The sequence below is a fragment of the Rattus rattus genome, chromosome 18 (assembly GCF_011064425.1).
Source record: "Rattus rattus isolate New Zealand chromosome 18, Rrattus_CSIRO_v1, whole genome shotgun sequence".
NCBI lineage: Eukaryota > Metazoa > Chordata > Mammalia > Rodentia > Muridae > Rattus > Rattus rattus.
The window spans coordinates 2545467-2565562 of NC_046171.1; the positions used below are offsets into that span (position 1 = coordinate 2545467).

The window sequence follows — 20096 nt, forward strand, 5'->3', positions numbered from 1 at the left end:
GGCCATCTGACTGAAATGAGGCCAAATGAAACCTACTAAAAGTCTTAGGACCATGTACTGGCTGGCTTTGTGTGTCAACTCGACACAAGCTGAAGTTATCACAGAGAAAGGAGCCTCCCTTGAGGAAATGCCTCCATGAGACCCAGCTGTAAGGCAGTTTCTCAGTGATCAAAGGTGGGTGGGCCCAGCCCATTGTGGGTGGTGCCATCCCTGGGCTGGTGGTCCTGGGTTCTATAGTGAAGCAAGCCATGAGAAACAAGCCAGTAAACAACACCCCTCCATGGTCTCTGCATCAGTTTCTGCCTCCAAGTTCCTCCCCTGTGTGAGTCCAGTCCTGACTTCCTTTGGTGATGAACAGCAATGTGGAAGTGTAAGCTGAATAAACCCTTTCGTCCCCACCTTGCTTCTTGGTCATTGTGTTGCACTGCAGCAAGAGAAACCCTAAGATAAACCAGTGACAATTCCCTTGTTTCCTCAGTCCTTAGTATCCACCCGGCTCATAAGATGCCTTGTGCTCATAAAATTCTTTGGTTCAGAAATAGTGAAAGACAGAAAAAAAAAAAAAAAAAAAAAGAAAAGAAAGAACCCCACATCACTGTGGAGAAAGATCAGTTCATTAAAAGGGGCGGGGGGGGGGGAACGGGACCTGGAGAGATGGCTTAGCGGTTAGGAGCACTAACTGCTATTCCAGAGGTCCTGAATTCAATTCCCACCAACCACATGGTAGCCTGCAACCATCTATGATGGGACCCAATGCCCTCTTCTGGCACACAGGGGTATAAGCAGACAGAGCACTCATATACATAAAATAAATCTTAAAAAAAAAAAATTAAGAGGGGACTGGAGAGGTGGCTCAATGGTTGAGAGCATTGACTGCTCTTCCAGAGGTCCTGAGTTCAATTCCTGGCAACCACATAGTGGCTCACAACCATCTGTAATGAGCTCTGATGCCCTCTTCTGGTATGTCTGAAGAAAGCAACTTTTTTTTTCTTTTAAAAAGATTAAGAAAAAAATAATGGGATCTGATGCCCTCTTCTGGCACACGAGTGTACATGCGGATAGAGCAAATTTTAAAGATATAAAATAAATCTTAAAAAATAAAAATCAAGAAAAAAAAAAAGCTGTGTGGTATTGTATCTTGCACCCAAACATCTGGAAGATTCTGGTAACAGGAGCAGATGCCTATGGTAGGCATCTTCTTAGATGTAATCAGATTAGATTTTCATTATGGTCTAATCAGGTGTGTTTAGCCTGCTGCCCAGGGCTGAAATGTGGCCAAAGATAATTCAGGAACACATCCAACACAAAGTATAAAATCTACTTAAAACTTTAGTGTGTGTGGTTTTTGTTTGTTTTAACTTAATTGCAAAGTTCTCTGGCATGAACCTCGCAGGTGACAGCAGAGTTGAACCTGCCTAAAGGAACTGTGTACATATTCATCCACATCTATAAGATGCTTTTCTGAAATAAAGGGCGAGGCTAAAGTCTAATCCAGCAATGCAGTAGAAAGATGTAATTTCATGGACTTGCTAGTGAGGAATTCTTCACAGAACTCTGGACTTTGCAAGGAGGTCACAGTGTACAAACACTTCCAGAAGCGATGTTATTTTGAAATTTATAAGCCAGTTCTGAGATTTGTGCCTTCCAATACTGGGGACATTCCTAAGGGACAGAATTTGTGCTTACTGGAGCATGGTAGAGAAATCCCAGCTCTGCATGGAGTTTTAAGTCAGAGCAAAGGTGATCTAAGAAGGCTTTCCCTGAATGAACCGTGAATCCCAGGGGCTTAAAAAGGAGTGCTCCTGGGGTTGGGGATTTAGCTCAGTGGTAGGCGCTTGCCTAGGGAAGCGCAAGGCCGTGGGTTGGTCCCCAGCTCCAAAAAAAAAGAACCAAAAAAAAAAAAAAAAAAAAAAAAAAAAAAATGCTTCGGGCATGCTGTATGATCTAACAGTCATTGATGTATTTTGTTTTACTGTACTGTAACCCATGTAGGGTGAATTCAAACCATAGTAGAATTTTTTTTTTTTTTTTTTTTTTTTGAGATGATAGGGTTGGTGAGAAGGCTCAGCGGTTAAGAGCCCTTGCTGCTTTAGCAAAGGACCCAGGTTCAATTTTCAGCACTTACAACGGGCCCCTCACAAATGCCTGTGACTTCAGCTCTAGGAATCCAACACTCCCTCCTGGCCTCTGTGGAAACTGCACACACAGTTCACATACAGATTAAATAAAAAAGATGAAAGTTAGGGGAAAGGTTTGACGTGCAGACACTCAGATTCTGTGCGAGCTTGAGATGCCCACATCACCTAGGCTGGGCTCAGTGGCCAGACATTCTCACACTGGACCCCCACCCCCAACCCCGTTCTACTCCTCACAGTCACAGGGTTACAAAGGTCTGCCGTTCACTTTGCAAACCTAAAATGCTCTCATGGATCAAGATAGGTGTCCAGCTTGGGAGGCACGCTACCATTTCTCCAACATATTTAACACTGACTCCTCTGAGAGCCTGCGACCCCATTACTGGGTTGACTGAGGTATAGGAATATCTGAACAGCTTTAGGCTTTCGGAGAGCCAAGCTGAGACCTGCAGGACGTTGTGCGTCCTTTTAAACAGAAAGGGGCCTGACCAGGGGGTAAGATGCAGCAAGCCTCAAGGCAACACAAGTGCTGAGAATCCACCTTGCCAAGGGAGGAGCAGTCTGCGACCTGGAGAGCTATAAGAACAGGTCAACCAGGTCAACCGGAGAAAACAGGGAACTCTCCTGCAGGGACCATGTGGGAGTATGAAGTGCTCTAAGGTGCCACCTGCTGGGATGGCTTTATACTGCAGGCTAAGACTGCTCTGGCAGCAGACAGGAGTCTACCCAGGCCTCTGGGGAAGGTTTATTCTCTTTGTAGGCTGGAAAGTTAGGTAGTGGTAGGCCTTTCAAAGCAAGCAAAAGGAGATGCTATTTCCTTTTGGATTAACAAGGAACCACTGAGCATCAAGAGACAAATCCTGGGGGTGGGGAGGGCAGGAGGAGGGGCTCCTGCTTTAGACTATCTTTCACTCAGTCACTTTATATCCCCCTCACTGCCCCACTCTTGGTCACCCCCTCCCATTATACTTCCCTCACCTTCCCTCCCCTTCTCCTCTGAGCAGGTGGTGGTCCCCCTGGGTATCCAGCCACCCAGGCTCATGAAGTCTCTATGAGGCTTGATGCATCCTCTCCCACTGAGGCCAGACAAGGCAGCCCAGCTAGAAGAACATAGTCAGGCAGTAGCTTTATTGTTCCTGCTCCAGTTGTTCAGGACCCACATGAAGACCAAGCTGCACATCTGCTACATATGTGTGGGGGGAAGCCTATCTCCACTTGTGTAATAACCAGGTTCCATGTGTGCTCCAGCCCAAAGGCTGCAGGATGAATAGGAGATTCTTCAGTCAGAACGCTGTTCTTGGCTTAGGCTGCTCCTGCTATTGGCGAAATAGTTCAAGAACACATGCACATACGCGAGTGCACATGCACATGCACATACGGAGGTGCAAAGGCTCTTAACTGAAAAGCCTCACCGCATTCACTCGGATGAGCCTATAGCCACACTGTGGCCAAGGGGATGGGAATGATGACCAGCTCAAGGCAACCATCACAAGCCCACGGAGACCAAAGAGGTTTCCCCTGCAGCCACATATGGCCTCTGCCTTAAGCCTTGCGTATGGCATGAGCAGCAGAAAGGAGTGCCTGGGGTCACTCTGGAACACTCTGGAAAGGGGACAATCAGGGGTTCCTACCAAGCGCAGGGGACACCCTCCCTCCCACAAATCCTAGCCCATAGCAAGGGCAGAGGCAGGGGCTTGGTTAAGACACCCTGTGAGCAGGTCCTGTCCCTGACTGGTCAGTCCCCACTGTCGTTGGCTTAAATGAAGTTACTGGGCTGCTGTGTACCTGGCTTCTCAGTGGCAGTGAACAAACTCGCAGAGGGAAAAGAACGGGGAGAGGCAAGTAATATGTTAAAGCCAGAGTGAGCCTTTTCAGGTTAATCACTACGAGGAACAAAATGTCATCCTTCACGGTCACCACGGAGAGGCGTCACAAGAGGTGTGAACATTAATCAAGCCGTGGTCTTTAAAAGCATAACTCAAGTGAGCTGAGATTCTTGTAGGCTCGACCAACCTTTTGACATTCAAATGCTACGCTGCCATCTACAAAGTCCACGTTCAAAAAACCATGCATCGGGCTGTATTCATAACTATCCTGGGGTGCCGTGCATGCAGCCTCTGGGGTGCAGGGTGGACAGATCTGTAAGCATCTTCTTCCTTGGCACCTCTGACTGGCCACGGCTCAGACACTGCTGAGACGCACATGAGCCTCGGAATGGCTCATTTGCCCATGCCTTGCTTGCTAGTTGGGAATCATAGACCTCAGCAAGGGCAGGCTTCCCACAGTGTGGCTACAGACATATCTAAGTGACTACGCACAATGCCCACTCTCCTTCAAGTATAAAGACCAGGATGTATGGCATATCGTGTGTCTTTCTTTGCACACTCCAGACACCGCGAGTAAGTTTCTCTGGGCAATAAAGAAATGATATCATGCTTAGTGCACAAATCCTTCAGGCAACCCCACTTCAAGATGAAAGAAAACGGCTGTAACTTGGATGACTAAGACCGAGTCTACGGTGCTCCAGGGGGTTCAGCTCATGAACTCAGTGAATTATCTGAGAAACTGAAGCCAGAAGAGTTTCATAAGAGAGGAACAGGGAGAAAAGCCAGGCATGGAGAAGACATCTGGGCTCGTTCTGCAGGTTACAAATCAGGAACCTAACGCATTTGTACCTCAGTTTCTTCATCTAGATAGTGGGAGGAAGCTGAGAGATGACCTTTCATGACATCTGCCACCTTGTCTTGGGCCTGTGATATGAATTCTTGATATCACTTTGTACCCCCAGCTCACTGTGTGTCCGCACCTGCAATACCCACCTGCCATACAGGTGTGTTGTACTGACACCTGCTGAGGCCAGCTGGAACAGCACCTGGGGTGCCAGGTGGCTGAGGTCTGCTTACTTCCCATCAGCACTTGCTCCCCAACCCCTAACAACCCTGAGCAGTGCTTCTACACCTGCAATACCCACCTGCCATACAGCTGTGTTGCAGTGACACCTGCTGAGGCCAGCTGGAACAGCACCTGGGGTGCCAAGTCCACTCACTTCCCATCTGCACTTGTCCCCCAGTCCCTAACAACCCTGAGCAGTGCTTCCTGTTAGTGAACAATTATAGGATGGATTATAATTAATTATTGGATAATTTTCAGAGTTGATTGTATACATATGAGTCTAGTTGAGTGTCCAGAGAAAGTCAACAAGGCTGACTCAAATACCCTCTAGGAATATAAGGAGATTTAATGGCCTGGAGGCCTGAGACATGCATGACTGAGCCCCAGGGACAGGCAGTTGCTTAGAGACTGGTTCTGAATCTCTGAAGACATCCAGCAGGTGGAAGCTGTGTGTTACTCACCAGAGGCCCGTTCTTTTCACTGCGTGTGGTTTGCTTCTGTACTCTGAATCTGTTTATGCCGTTCTCGGAGGCTCTGGGATGCTGGAAGAAAAGGATGTGATTAGAGTTTGGTAAGAATGCTTGTTCTGGGGTTGGAGAGATGGCTCAGCGGTTAGGGTCACTGACTGCTCTTCCAGAGGTCCTGAGTTCAAATCCCAGTGACTTAACTAGTAGCTCACAACTCTCTTAACTCCAATTTCAGGGGATCTGACGTACATACACACGCACACAAACATACACACGGTGCATATACATCCACAGAGGCAAAGGCTTACACACTAAAAACCAGTAATTATTGGTTTTGTGTATGTGGGTACACCGTCTGTCTTCAGACACACCAGAAGAGGGCGCCAGATCCCATTACATATGGTCGTCAGCCACCATGTGGTTGCTGGGATTTGAACTCAGGACCTCTGGAAGAGGTCTTAACCAAGTCAGTGGTCTTAACCACTGAGCCATCTCTCCAGCTCACCAATACATTTTTATTTGAAATAAACACTTCTTTTATCGCAGAAAAAATTCTCAGGGGGAAAAAAAAACCGGTGGGGAGACAATCAGAAATACGCTGCTGTTTCATGCATGACTCTCCAAAGAAACACGTACACCGAGCTACTTCATTTAAAGCTGACCGTTCAGTGGTCTGTGAGTCGGAGCCTTGTATCTGACACTGACCTCAATCCCGGAATGTCCCTCACTTTTAGAGATGGCACTGTCACTGTGTGCCCTGCCCCCATCACCTGATCTGCTTGTCCTCCTGGACTTTTCCTCTTCTGGATGCTTTGCAGAGGGGCTGGGCTATAGCTTAGTAGCCAGGCATTCGTACAAATGGAACTGTATTTAGGCTGTGGCTTTCTGTGACTCGCTTCTTTAGTTCAGCAAAATGGCTTCAACAGGGCTTGCTTTCGTCTGCGTCCTGATCAGAATACTTCGCTACAGAACGGATCGCATAGAATGCGCATCTGTTAACCGACTCGCAGCTGTCTGTTCTGTCCCACGGCTGCAATGCTTTAACCCTGTGGCTAACCTTCGTGCCCAGGTTCTTGCTCGATCGATCGATCGTGATTCTCTGGGTGTGTTTCTGGGAGTGGGGCTGCGGGGTCAGATGTGACTGTACCTCCCATGCGGCGGCATCCCTTTCCATGCGCCCCGGTGAGGTGAGAGTTCTGATCCCTCCACGTTCACGCCAACACCCATGGTGGCCGCCCTGTGGAGTTTGACCAACTCCCCTGATGCCCACTCACAACCAAATGGTGAGACGTGTACTTTCCTGCCCACCATCCTGTGTGTTTTTTTTAGAACAAGTATCTGCTCTGGTCCTCTGACCCTGTGTGTCCTTGGGTGTCTCAGTAATGAGTTAGTATTCTAGATGTGGGTCTCTGCCCAGGCACAGTTTGTAAATATCCGACCCCCCCACCCCTCTTCTGTGGGACCGCCTCCTTTCAGAGGGTCCCATTTGAAACACTAAGTCTTGAATTTATGATGAAGCCTCATTGACAGGTTTTTTTTCCTACTTCAATTCTACTACGCTAAGGCTGGGCAGCCCCATGGCTTCATGTGTTGAGGCGGAACCCCACTGTGGAACATTAAGGGGTGTGGAAATAGCAACTGTTCTGTTTACCATAGAGCCCTCAGGGCAGCTAAGCTCTGGGAGAGCCCAGTGACTCGTTCCGAGATTTGAAGAGGAGAAAATAAAGATGTGCTTTACTGGACCAAGAGAATCAACCAGGCAGACCCAGCCCTACCTCACACACATGTCAGCAGGAGAAAACAGGAACTTGTGCCTGGCCTGGTTCCCCTGTATGTCTGGAGCTGGCTATGAGGAAGAAGCCATTTTTCTAGAAGCTACGTCCACAGGTGTGGCTACCAGTTGCCCAGAGGGACAGGTACTCACCTGTGCAAGTGAGTAGCCAGGTTCTATTGTGTCTAGAGCCCACCCCTCCTCCCCTCCACACCGCTGCCCACTACCCCGTTTGACTGAGATCACAATAGAAACATCACCAGCTCTGTGAACTTCGACTCTGAAATCTACCCTTCCACGTGGCGATGGCTTTGGGAACACTTTCAAATACTGGCCACATCTAGTTCTCCAGAATATAGTAGTCTTCTTGGCTTATCTTTGTTTTTTTTTTTTTTTTTTCTTTTTTTTTTTTTTTGGGGGCTGGGGGCCGAACCCAGGGCCTTGCGCTTCCTAGGCAAGCGCTCCACCACTGAGCCAAATCCCCAACCCCTTATCTTTGTTTTTTGGTTAATAAAGTGTCAAAATGTTCCCCTAACACACTCAAACACTCACACACACACTCACACACACTCTCTCTCTCTCTCTCTCTCTCTCCCACACACACACACACACACACACACACACACACACCCCCCCAATGAAGCCCAGGAGCTGTTAAGCCTCAACAGGAAGCAGCTCTGGCGCCCCCTGCTGCGCAATTCGGGCACTGTCCCTAGAGCAAGGATCTGGTTGATATCCTAACGCTTGACAGGGCAGAGGGTAAACAGGTCGAGGAGATCTTATGGGAGCCACTGAGGTGGCCAGTCAAGCCAGGGGGTGACATGTTTCAGGCAACCTCTGCAGGGAGAGCTGAGGACTTAGGAGCTGGTCAGCAGGAAGGGCTCAGTGGGTGGCGATGGCTGAGACAGACTCCGCACTGGCAGTGTGGGCTGGGAAGGTAACAGAAACACAGGAGCTCTTACCGTGGGGAGGGTGGAGGAGCACTTGATGTCTTTTGGGTCTGAAAGAGCAAACAGGAGATGGGTAACTGAGCATTACGGCTCACAGCAAATGAATCTCAACTAGCGCCCTCCCTCAGCAAGCCCTTAGGGTGCTGCTGGCACCGGACCTGTTCTTTACCCGGGGGTTTCCTGCTATGTAAGTTTTAGGGCCTCTTCCCGCAAAGTCGGGAACAGATGAGGAAGGTATGAGAGTGGCTGGGTGTGCATCATTACCGTAGCTTTTATTGGCTCTGTGTCCTTGAATGCATATAATAAGGTCCATTTGACAGGAACAAGACACCATCTGGTGCTCTTACTAACCACACAGACGCCTAAGGAAGAAAGACAGCCCAGGCCAAGGGGCTGGCGAGGAGCTGGCTCCCCTCCCATTCCTCCACCGACTGCGGATGGGCGGATGGGCGTGTGGCAGCCCGAGGGTACGAATACATTAGGAGCTTAATAGTGTAGTCAATCAGCTTGAGCCAAGGACTGGTAGACCCTCAGAGCCGTTAGACAGACACAAAAAGACAAGAAGGGCAACGGAACCCTGTCAGAGCAGCGTTTGTCGTGGACGATGAATTTCTTAAGAAATAAGAGCGGGCGGAAATCAGACGCCTTCCTGAAGGAAATGGAAGGCTGGTGACGCTGCAAGGAAGCAACGTCACGAAAAGATCCTCCCTTGTCTGTTCTGTCACCTGAAACTTATCCGGTGACCTTCTGGACCTAGGGTGGTTCGACACTTTATGAAAAGACCCTGTCTGTTTCTGGCACCTCAAACTTATCTGGTGGCCTTCTGGGCCTTGGGTGGTCACTCAGCTCCCCTGATAAACAGCAGCTTGTCCCTGAACCCTGTGAACTTGTGTATGTGGGAGAACGGCCCTGGGGCCTGGCACGGTGTCAGGGAGGCAGGAAGCATTCCATATGGGACAGTCCCTGCCTGCCACCCAGGAAGATGTCCCAGATATGACAGATGAAGAAGAGAAGGAAGAGGGTCTTAACCCCAAGGTAGGGGGGGAGGGAGCAGGGCCAAGCTCAGATCTTAAAGTTAGAGATAGATGACCTCAGGCATGGGAGGGGACAGTACAGAGGTTTAGGGGAGCTGTCCTCAAGGTCCAGAGACTGAAGGAGCACACAGCTGAGCACCGGGCCCTGGAGACAGCCTTGCGGAGTTCAGGGAAGAAGAAGGGAATCACACCGGGCACCACGACCAGGTCTGTGGCCTAGGCCACATATTGGGGACAAGCCACAGACTTCAGTGAAGTGGCCAAGAGAGGCAGAAGCAGGAACAGGGGCGGGAGGTGGCTGATGTCGCAAAGCAGCCAGTGTGAACGGGGTTCGAAGGGCATCCCCCACATCAGGAGAGCAAAGTGTGGAAGGAGGAAGAAGAAGCTTTAAATAGATGGTTTTTCCACCAGGCTTGGCAGTGAGTGCTGAAGGCTTATATGTCTAATAAGGAAACCCAGGAACTGGGAAGGACGTGTGAGTACAGTACGGAGGCCGATTCTGAGACCAGGGTCCTGGTTTTGTCTCTCTGTCCTGGCACTAGGATGCTCCACCATCACCAGCAACCACGTTCCTGAACAGAGCCAGGAAGGACCGGGTAGGAGGAGGCACAGGGCAGCTTGGAGGAATGGTCCTGACTATGTTGGCTCTTGGAAGACTTCCCAGAGAAACGGGCAAACATCAGGTCTGCGGCTTCTAGGCCTAGTCAGCTGGCTGGAAGGTTCCGTGGGCCTAAGGAGTAGAAACTGTCTGCTCTGGGGCAGATGAGGAAGAATAGCATAAAGGGCGGGGTTGGGCCACATAGGAAGGAGGCGCCAGGTCAGGTACCGGAAAGGTGAGAACAGCGATTCTCTGTTCTGGATAATCCTGCTCTGAGTGGGGCTAACACCCTGTCCGGGAAGACCGGGGTGAATGACATCACCTACCCTCTCTGACCAGTGCCACATCCTCTGTTCTTCCCCTCACTCTCCTAACCCAGAACTAGCTCCCCCATCAGTTAAAGTCCAGAACACCATCCCTGGGGACTCTAGAAGTGGGACAGGGTGGACCTGGAGCCTGGAGCCTTAGTGAGGAGGCACTGTCAATCTCCAGGTGTGTGGTAAGTAGCAGATCAATACCTGGGGGAGGGGAGGGGAGGGGAGGGGACAAGGCCCAGGAAGACAGCTGGCACAATGGCCTTTCTGAGAACTCCAGTGACATACCAGTTAACCGGTTGCCCAAGTACAGAAGCCACGGGGCCCTGCCTGTCCCACAGTGCACTTGCCTGCCAGCCGGCACATCAGCCGACATACCATTTCCTGAGCCTCCGGAGGACACCGTGAAATGGGGTTTAGCAGTGGCCCACATTGCTCATAGGCTGCCCGTCTAAGCTCTAGGTCTGAGTGTTCATTTTTATTTTCACTACCCAGAGAGCTGGCCGGGAGAGCCACATCCCCCTAGTTTGGCAAGATGGAAGCCAATGAAAAACTAACAGGTCAGCTTAAGCAGCGGGCAAAAATCAGAATTGAGGGATGGAGCTCACTAAAATACCTTCTTTTCTTGGGCAAGGCAACGGCAGCTCTGGACAGCATGGAAGCTGAGGGTTTGAGGCAAGGTTAGTGTGTACAGAGGGAAGGGAAATGAGGACAGAGTCTGGGGCTACTCTGATATACCAGAGCCGTGTGCTTTCATCTTGCTTCAAGCAAAAAACCAAAACAAAACAAAAACAAAAACAAACAAACAAAAACAAAATAAACCTAAGAACTAAATGGCCAGCCTCACTTCTGAGACCAGGATGAAGGTCTTAAGGGCCTGCCTGGCTCCTCAACCTCAACCTGGCTGCTCAGACCTTTCCCTTGCAGGCCCTTCGCTTTAAAAATCGCTTTCAAGGGGTTGGGGATTTAGCTCAGTGGTAGAGCACTTGCCTAGGAAGCGCAAGGCCCTGGGTTCGGTTCCCAGCTCCAAAAAAAAAGAACCAAAAAAAAAAAAAAAATCGCTTTCAAGATTTGTTAAGTCAGAAGTCTGGAATTGACTGGAATACAACATGGGCTTCACTTGTCTGTGGACGATTTGCCTCATAAGACATATGGCTTTAAGCCACACCACGGTTTTATGACATGGCCCGGGACGGGGCTCACTGCTGTGTACACAAACTGACAAAGTCCACGTTGGCGTTGGCGTGTAGAGGTGGCAGGTGTGAGCAGGTGCAGGCACATAGGGTTGGGCCTGTGCCCTCGGGTGGATGTATGAGGGAGATCTGAGAGTCTTTGACGATGCAAGGTGCTAAGTAAGAACGGGGACAGGACGATAAGGGGGAAAGAATTTCGACAGGAAACCGGGAAGGAGCAGAAAACAGAGCAACACCAAGACAGAATGGGCTGCTGGGGAACTGTGTACAGGGTCTGGCTAGGAGATTGCTGGGGTGAATCCCGGCACGCACCCATAGCACTGGAATCCACATTAACCAACTCGCCGTGAAGACTAAAGCCAAGGTGGCCATGTCTAGGGGCCATGTATACTTACGTTCGATGAGAAAGAGAAAGCACACTATCCCCATGGCTCCAACGATGGCCCCGGGCACAATAAATGACAGGCCCCAGCACGTAGACACCCAGTAACCAGCAATCAAGGACCCCAGAATGTTGCCCACGGAGGTGTGGGAGTTCCAAATCCCCATGATCAGGCCACGCCTACAACACAGCATGATGGGACAGTGAGCGGGCGCTGTAGCCCCAAATTGTGATCTGCTTGCAGGGCAAGAAGTAGCGAGGTAGCATGACGGGGGTGGGGGTGGGAGGCCGCAGGAAGGATGCACAGAGGAGCCAGCGTGACCCAGAGGAACCAGAGTGACCCGGAGGAGCGAGACTGCGATGTTCTGCGGAGAACCGCATCTCGGGCTGCATCAGTACACAGTTCACCGCTACTCAAGAGATCCTCAAGTCGAGGCACGAGGGCTTTTCCTACGATTCTTAGAAGGCAGAGGATTTCAATTTGGGCCTCCACAAACACGGTAGTCGTCTGACTATCTCGGTGACAGAAGCTCGCACTGGTGCCCGTGCCAAATGACTAAAACAAGCTTTCTAAATTGGGCTTCTGAGTCCATCTCCCATTTTAGCCTCAGAGATGGCGGGTGGTGTCTCTATGGTTACTTAACCCCAGCTAAGCTAGGCGGGGACTGAAATACTGTAGTCCGATCACCAGAGCTGGCTCAGGCCTGCTAATTATGGCCCGGGTGACCTCTGCCAGAATGTCTCGAACTCCACGGCCAGATGCAGGCTCCAATTCAAGAAGCCTGGGGTGGGCCCCCAGATTCTCTATGTCCCACAAGTATGAGGGAAGCTGAGGCCACACGGCTCTCTGGTATGGAGTCCGGGGTCACACACGCTACCTGCCTAAGTGGCCAAGGGGAAGGGCTGGGTTCTGTAGAGACAGAGGCTGTCACCCCATGACAACTATAGAGCGTCCATCTTGGAGATCTCAGTACATTGCTTCCAAGAAGAGCCTCATTAAAGTTTCTGAAATAGGCTGAAAGAAAACTTGAATATAATTTGGTCTAGTTTCCATCTGAATCTGTCGCGCGCGATGGGGGGGAAGGTAGGGGAGATGGCGTGGGGGGTGGGACGACAAATGTGGGAAATGGGCCACTATTTCCCTCACCTTCCTTTTCCAAACCAGTTGCTGAGGCAGGTGACGACACTGGGCCAGCCTGTGGTCTGCACCAGTCCATTAATGATCTGTAGGGAGAAAAGGAAGCTCACGGAGGGGAGAGGCTAGTCCCGCCCCATCCTCCCTGGGAGGGGCGGCTCCCACTCTGTCTCACCACCAGTGGCGAGATGGAAGGTTTATATTTACAGATCGCTTAAGCTATGAAATGTAAAATATATATGTAGTTCACATACATAAAATATATAGAAACATGAATACGTTATATATATAAAAACCAGGCATACATAGTGGTGCAGGGCTATCATCTTAGCTGCTGGGGAGGCTGAGGCAGAAGGACTGTTGAGGAGAGGAGTTTGACATCTATCTGCCTGGGTAATACAAGAAGATCCGGGGCTGTAGAGATGGCTCAGTGGTTAGAGCACTGACTGCTCTCCCAGAGGTCCTGAGTTCAAATCCCAGCAACCACATGGTGGCTCACAACCATCTGTCATGGGATCTGATGCCCTCTCTGGGTTTGTCTGAAGACAGATACAGTGTAATCATATAACTAAAATAAATACATCTTTTAAAAAAAAAAAAAAAGATTCCCTTCTCAAAAAATAACACGTGTGTGCACGCATGCAAATACACACACACATACCCATGTAAAAAAGCCAACTCAAACCTTACATGGTGGTTCACACCTATAACCCCAGGACTCAGGAGGAATGCTATGCTGTGAGTTTGAGGCAAGCCTGGGCTACATATGAGACTTTGCCTAGAAAAAAAAAAAATTAAAAATAAAGCCAACCCAGCGAGGACCCACAGCCAGGAACGTTCTCCTGACAGGTCGGACTCAAACATTCCAGATTCCTTAGAATCTAAACATTCGGTGAAGACAAGAACTTTTCTCTTTATAGACAGGTTTACAAACTGCTACAAACTCAGCCTGGAAATGGCACGTGTTCCCCTGGACTAACCAAGAAGAATATTCCTCTCAGAAGCCAAAGCAGCCTTGACCCAGCCCTGGCATGCATTCCCGCCCTCTCCAAGAGGTGTTGGGGAGCAGGTGTTGGGCCTGCAATTAACAGAGGGGACATACCAGGAGGCTCACTTTGGTGTCATTAGAACTGAGGCCATAGCAAAGGGCCCAGCCCAGCTCCCTGCTGTATCACTGGGGAAACGGGCCCTCCGGGAAGCATGCGCAGGGCAGCATGCCCATCTACTGCCATTCCAGGATTGGCAGCTCGGCCGTTCCCAGAGGAGCATGTTGGGACTCAGGGAATTGGCTCTCTTTCCCTTCTGACTTTGTACGACATTATGGTCTAATGTAATGTTGGGCTTATAATGGCTACACCCATACCGGATGGCCAATGGTCCCCAAACAGCGTAACAACTGGAGACGCGGCATTCATTCATACTGTGCTTTATGCTATAGACAGTCTAGAGGTGGCTGAATTGCTACAGGAAGGTGCTTGCTGGATGAGCATGAGCCCTATGCCACGAATGCAAGGGACCTGAGTGGCCGAGGGAGGACATTGGCAACCGGGGGTAACTGACAGCCCGCTTGCAAGAAAGCGGCTGAGCACAGTCATGAAAACCAAAATCAAACAAGAGTCGCTTTGGTTTCCTATCACGCCTCCCCACCCTTGGCCCTATGGAGTAGTTGGCCAGCCCTATTTCTCTTACGAGTCAATATTTGCCCACAGGATTGCCGGAGAGGGCAGAAGCTAAGAGGTGCCGCAAAGGCTGGGCCCTCAAGGAGGGCAAGACTGGGGCCACTGGTCCCACCTCTCCTTTCTCCCTGGTTCTGTAGTGAAGGCCTCATACCCCTACTCTACCGGCAATGGCTCCAAGCCAACCCTTTCTTCTCCTCTGGCCGGCCCCATGGCCGCTTTGGCATGATCATTAGCGCTTCGCACACGGACAGCTCCTAGAACAGAAAGTAAGCGTCCACATGCCAGAGTACAAGGGAGGAGGGCCTTTCCACGGCTGTGGGAGCCTTGGTCTTGGAGGGGCGCTCTTCTGTCCCTCGCTAGTATCTACCATCCGTTCTCTTTAGCAGAGGTCGGCTTTGGGACCTGAACTTGCCGTCCTGGGTCAGAACCTTACCTGGGTCACCACGTAGAAGCCCAGGCTATGAATGTTGTAGAAATAGCCCAAGCCGAACAGAGCTGTGAAGGCGCCGCTGGCCAGCATCCCAAAAGTCAGGTAATACCTAATCGGCAGGCGTTCCCCTATTATGCCACTGAGGCAACAAGGAAAGAGACAGGCATGAGGAAACAGCACAGCACCCTGCTAACAGCTCTGGCCACGTCTCCCGGATGCCCCACACCATCTATTCTCTGTGCTTCCAGACTGCCTAGCCCCACCATTGGAGACTGGACTGAAATGCTTCCCTTGGAGCTCACACGCTATCATGGGACCCCTTAGCCTCATTTTTCATTAAAAACAAAACAAACCCTCATTTGTTTCTCATTAAAAAAAAAAAAAAAACCCCACTAACTGTCCAACAATAAAGTTCACACCGCAATTCACACCCACCCTACCTATTAAAGCAGGACTTGCCCTACTTGTTAAGCCTCCTTTTATACTGACAACACAGAGCCAATGTACAGAGCTGTTTTTTTTTTTTTCTTCTTTTTTTTCGGAGCTGGGGACCGAACCCAGGGCCTTGCGCTTGCTAGGCAAGCGCTCTACCACTGAGCTAAATCCCCAACCCACAGAGCTGTTTTAAAATGTCACCGTGAAGCTGCAAATGGTAACTTGGAATGGGGATGACTGTGAACTCCATTGAGTGGTGACCAAGAAACCCGTCGGGTGGGTCAGCAAAAATAACACTCCCCTGCACGGCCAACCACTTCCTGCCACAACCACGACGGGTGGGGCAGAGCATGAGCCCTAAGACAGCAGTGAGGCTCAGGGAGCTATGGACGTGTGGTAGGGCGACTGTCAAACTGTGGCGGTGTGGAGGAGCGTGACAGGGCCCTGGCTTCATAATGGGGCAGGTGTGAAACCGGTTGCTATCCATCACCGCCACACCTCTATCTACTGCTTTACACATCACCACGGAGATACAGAGACTCACGATGAGAGCCCTCTGTGCTCTTTGCAAACTCAGTGGGGTCTGCAGAGACAGAGACGGCTCACTGGTTAAGAGCACTTGTGTCCTTCTGGAGGATGTGAGATTTGGTTCCCAGTACCCACATCTGGAGGCTCACAGCTGCCTGTAACTCCAGCTCCAGGGGCTTGGATGTCCTCTCCTGGCCTTCATGGATTCCCGAGCACACATGTGCACGCATGTGCACATGCACGCGTGCACACACACACACACACACACACACACACACACACACACACACTCAGAAATAAATCTTTAGAAAATCCGCAAGCCACATTTGCTTCTACCTACCCACTCCAGGAGTCCAACCATCAGAGAACATGGACAGACACCTGCCTGCCCAAGGGCAGCCCCCTGGAGTAAGTGACACTGTTCCCGTGTCACCTCTAGAACCTGCTTGCTTGCTTTTCCCTTCTGCGCTCACCAAACAGGAAGGATCTACCTAGAGCCACTCAAATGACCCGTGAACACTATTACTCGAGTGTTATCCAACCACAACACCCTGGGCTGATACACTCAGCAGAGCAGAACCTGATCACAGAGACTAGGGAAGCAGTCAAGGTGTTTCCACTCAACCATGCTCACTTTAGAGATCGGGAGACCTGTCAGGGGCTGCAAACCTGCCTAGGCTCAGGACAAGGCACCAAGTCATATGGGTTCCCAAGAGCGGCTGCCATTGGCTACTGCTGGGAGGTGTCCCCTACTATGGCCACCTGGTGCCAGCGCCCTCATCTCCTCTGTGAGATTGAGGGACAATTCTGATGGAATGGACGCCACCCCGAATCATATCTGATTCACACAGGACTCACACCCACGCCACACCTGATGATCCTGTCAGGCAAGACCAGGGTCCACCCACCTCCCCCGTGTGCATTCGGGCTACAGAGTCATGTGATGCTACCATTCAAGACCTCAGTGGTAACCTCCCAGCGCTCTGAGGGCTGTCCTGCCTTCTTGTCACAGCACCCGGCCCATCAACAATGAGGCAGGTGCTCTCACCTCCCTCTTTGAGACTTTTCTATGGACTTCATGTCCAACAGAATCCCATGACGATACACTCGCTGGTAAGCTACAGGAGAAGCTGGCTTTATTTACTAAGCGAGGTTTCTTGGGTCGGATATCTGGCTGGCAGGAAGGTGGAGACCAGGCCCCACACCTTACTTCTCTTTGTGTACCTCATACACTGTAGACTTGAGCATCCAGCGTACCTCACACACCAGCCCTTGAACAACCTCTCCTACCCTACTCTCATCCACACTAGCTCTGAGCTCCGTGTGGCATTTACATCTGAGGAGGAGGGCTATCTCCACCACTGGCAGGAACCACTTGTCAATCTGTCACCGCCATAGGGCCTCTGGGCTGGGAAGGGCCCTGGATCTTGAATCCACATGATGGGAAGCTCTGAGAGAAACAGTTATATAAACATTTATAAGGATACCCCGAGACTCCCAGGCTCTGAAGATCAATGTCTAAAACAAAGTCTCTTGGGATAAAGGTTGTAGTTCCTATAAGGTTTTTCCTTATTTTTTTTCCCCAGTATTGGGGCTTGAATCCAGGGTCTTTTATATACTGTGTATGCTAGGCAATCACCCTATCCCTGAGTGATCTCGCTAACCCTTCCCTGATGTTATTTTAAAATATGGTGGGGCTGATAGCATCAACGAGGTTTTAAATCACCCACGCGTTTGCCTCCTGACCCTAAGAACATCTAGTACCTCCTAGATCCATCTACCTCCTGTACCTCTCTGGACTGACAGGGCCCACAAGTCTGGGAAGGGTTCAAGCATGGGCACTCCTACCTCAGGTACATCCCAATGGCATAGGCACACAGGAAGGCGTAATCCAGGGCTCCAAGCAGTTGCTGGTAGTTGTTCTTATCTACGTGGGTTTGAGAACCAACAGAAAGGCTTGGAGTTATCTGACATGTTGTAGAGATGAGTTATAAAACAGAAAACTTTATTCTGTAAATCTCTTTGAAAGGGAGATGCTCTAACTCTTTTTTTTTTTAATATCTGGAGCTGAGGACCTAACCCAGGGCCTTGCGCTTGCTAGGCAAGCTCTCTACCACTGAGCTAAATCCCCCAACCCTGATGCTCTAACTCTTAAAAATACACACACACACACACACACACACACACACACACACACACACACACACACACACCATCACAGCCTAGCTTCCTGTGAAGGAAAGTAAAAGCCACCTCTCTCTCAAGCTGTCCTTGAATGTGTCCCTCAGGTTGGAGGCAAACCACACTGACTGACTGACTGTGGTGGGTTGGACTTTCTTCGGGACAGCACACACTGCAAGCTATCTTGGAGAGACTTCCCCAGTACAGACATAACTTCACGCAGTGGGCGGGTGTTTGCTAGGGGGCAGTCATCCCTGAAACACATTCACAGCCGAGGATGGCGTCACTGTCCTGAGACTAGCCAGGTTGTAGAAACTCCAGTGGATGGCTGCCAAGAGACCTGGGCGGCAGAGGGTTTGACCCAAACTCACCAAAGGGGGCCCAGCCACAGTCGGTCTCGGTCTCGTTGTTCAGGAGCCAGTGGGTGGGGCTACGCCTGGTACTGCTGCTCGGGCCACCGAATCTTGGTTCAGGCTTATCTGCGGCAGCACACTGCTTATGTAGCTCACCCTAGGACAGACAGAGATGGGGGTGTGGGGGGAGTGTTCAACTGGGATGTCTCAGTCAGGACAGCAACAGCTCTCTGAGCACAGGGAGGCTTCTGGTAGGTGTCTGAGTTCCGCAGGAGCTGTCCCGCTGTCGACAGGAGGCTCCGGCAGCATTTTGTAAGAACTCCAGTTCATGGCCCACACAGCAGCCAGGGCCTAGCACCAGCAGCCTCTGAAAGGCTTAACATGGAGGTAGCATCAGGAGGCAAGAGAGCATCAAGCTGAGGACCAACTGCCAGTCATCCTTGACGGCCTGCCCCTCGGGGGAAGAACAGGGTTAACTGCTGGATTTAGACAGCTGGATGCTACAGGAATGGAAGAATGAGGATCTCAAAAGGAAAATAGACAAAGAAACGTGGGCTGCGCAGTTTCATTTCCACCAGTTCAAGCACAGGCAAGACACCCCTAGTGGCAGGATAAATCTTATTGTTGCTTAGAAGGGGATGGTAGGGGCTGGCACAGGGGGCTGAAAAAGCCTTAACCTAGATCCTGGCTATCCAGGTGTATAGGCAAAGACCTGTCAAACAGACACTTAAGATTAATATATGTATTATATTATACATATATATTACATATTTTATATGTAAATATATAAATTATACATACAAATTATATATATTTATAAATCTATCTATCATCTATCTATCTACACACACACACACCAGCAAGGCAGATGGCCACCAGCCTACCAGGACCAGCAAGCTGTATTAGGGCAGAGGCGCCTGACTGGTGGTGGGGGCAAGGAGGGAATGACGCAGCTGAGGGGCGTGAGGACTGACAAGTCACAAGTGTCCTCCCTCCATCTCCCCATCTGCAGGAGGCTGCCGCCCACTTACAGAACAGAGATTGTGTCGGTCAATACCAGGTTTTCTACACAGCATGGGGATGGGGCCACCTAAAGAAGGAGGCCATACTTCCAGCGGGAGTAGCCAGGGCTATCTCTCCCGGGGAAACTGAGGGATAGGGAATTCACTATCATACCCGTGTCCCCTACCACTAGATTTAGTAAAGGTCCAGGGTCACAGGGAACACAGATGAAGCAACCTTATCAGGTGTGGGTGAAAGGTGACAAGGAGGAACTTCTGGTCAGGGAGATGCTCCTTTGAGGACAAGAAATCCTTCCAGTGTTCAGGAGTCACGGGGCCTGGGGGTTGGTACAGAATCCTAGCCCTGCTATATAGCATGGGGCAAGGAGCCACCTGGCCCCTAAGCAGGCGATAGGCTTGTCTACCTCCGTTGGGACAGAATAGCTATGGGGCCTTGTTGTCCGAAAGGCTGCCTTCATCATCCTGGCTGGATACCAGATTTCTGGACACAAGTCGCTGAGCCCCAGCACGGCACGTGAATGTAGCTTCTCTACAGCGGTGGCTTTGAGCACATCCCTGCGCTGTTCTGACTTAAATGTCACACCAAAAGCTCACCAC

The 20096-nt window shown here is 50.5% G+C and overlaps 1 protein-coding gene across 1 annotated transcript in view; it reads right to left on the bottom strand.

The window, feature by feature from the left end:
* The window catches only part of Slc37a1 (solute carrier family 37 member 1), a 55133-nt gene that overhangs the window by 16464 nt on the left and 18573 nt on the right, over positions 1-20096 (bottom strand). The window contains exons 4-10 of the mRNA XM_032888449.1: positions 18496-18634; positions 17792-17870; positions 14984-15119; positions 12884-12960; positions 11750-11916; positions 8228-8265; positions 5489-5569 (exon numbers count right to left, since the gene is read on the bottom strand). Of these exons, the coding sequence (XP_032744340.1) occupies positions 5489-5569; positions 8228-8265; positions 11750-11916; positions 12884-12960; positions 14984-15119; positions 17792-17870; positions 18496-18634 (717 nt within the window). The remainder of the gene's footprint in view (positions 1-5488; positions 5570-8227; positions 8266-11749; positions 11917-12883; positions 12961-14983; positions 15120-17791; positions 17871-18495; positions 18635-20096) is intronic.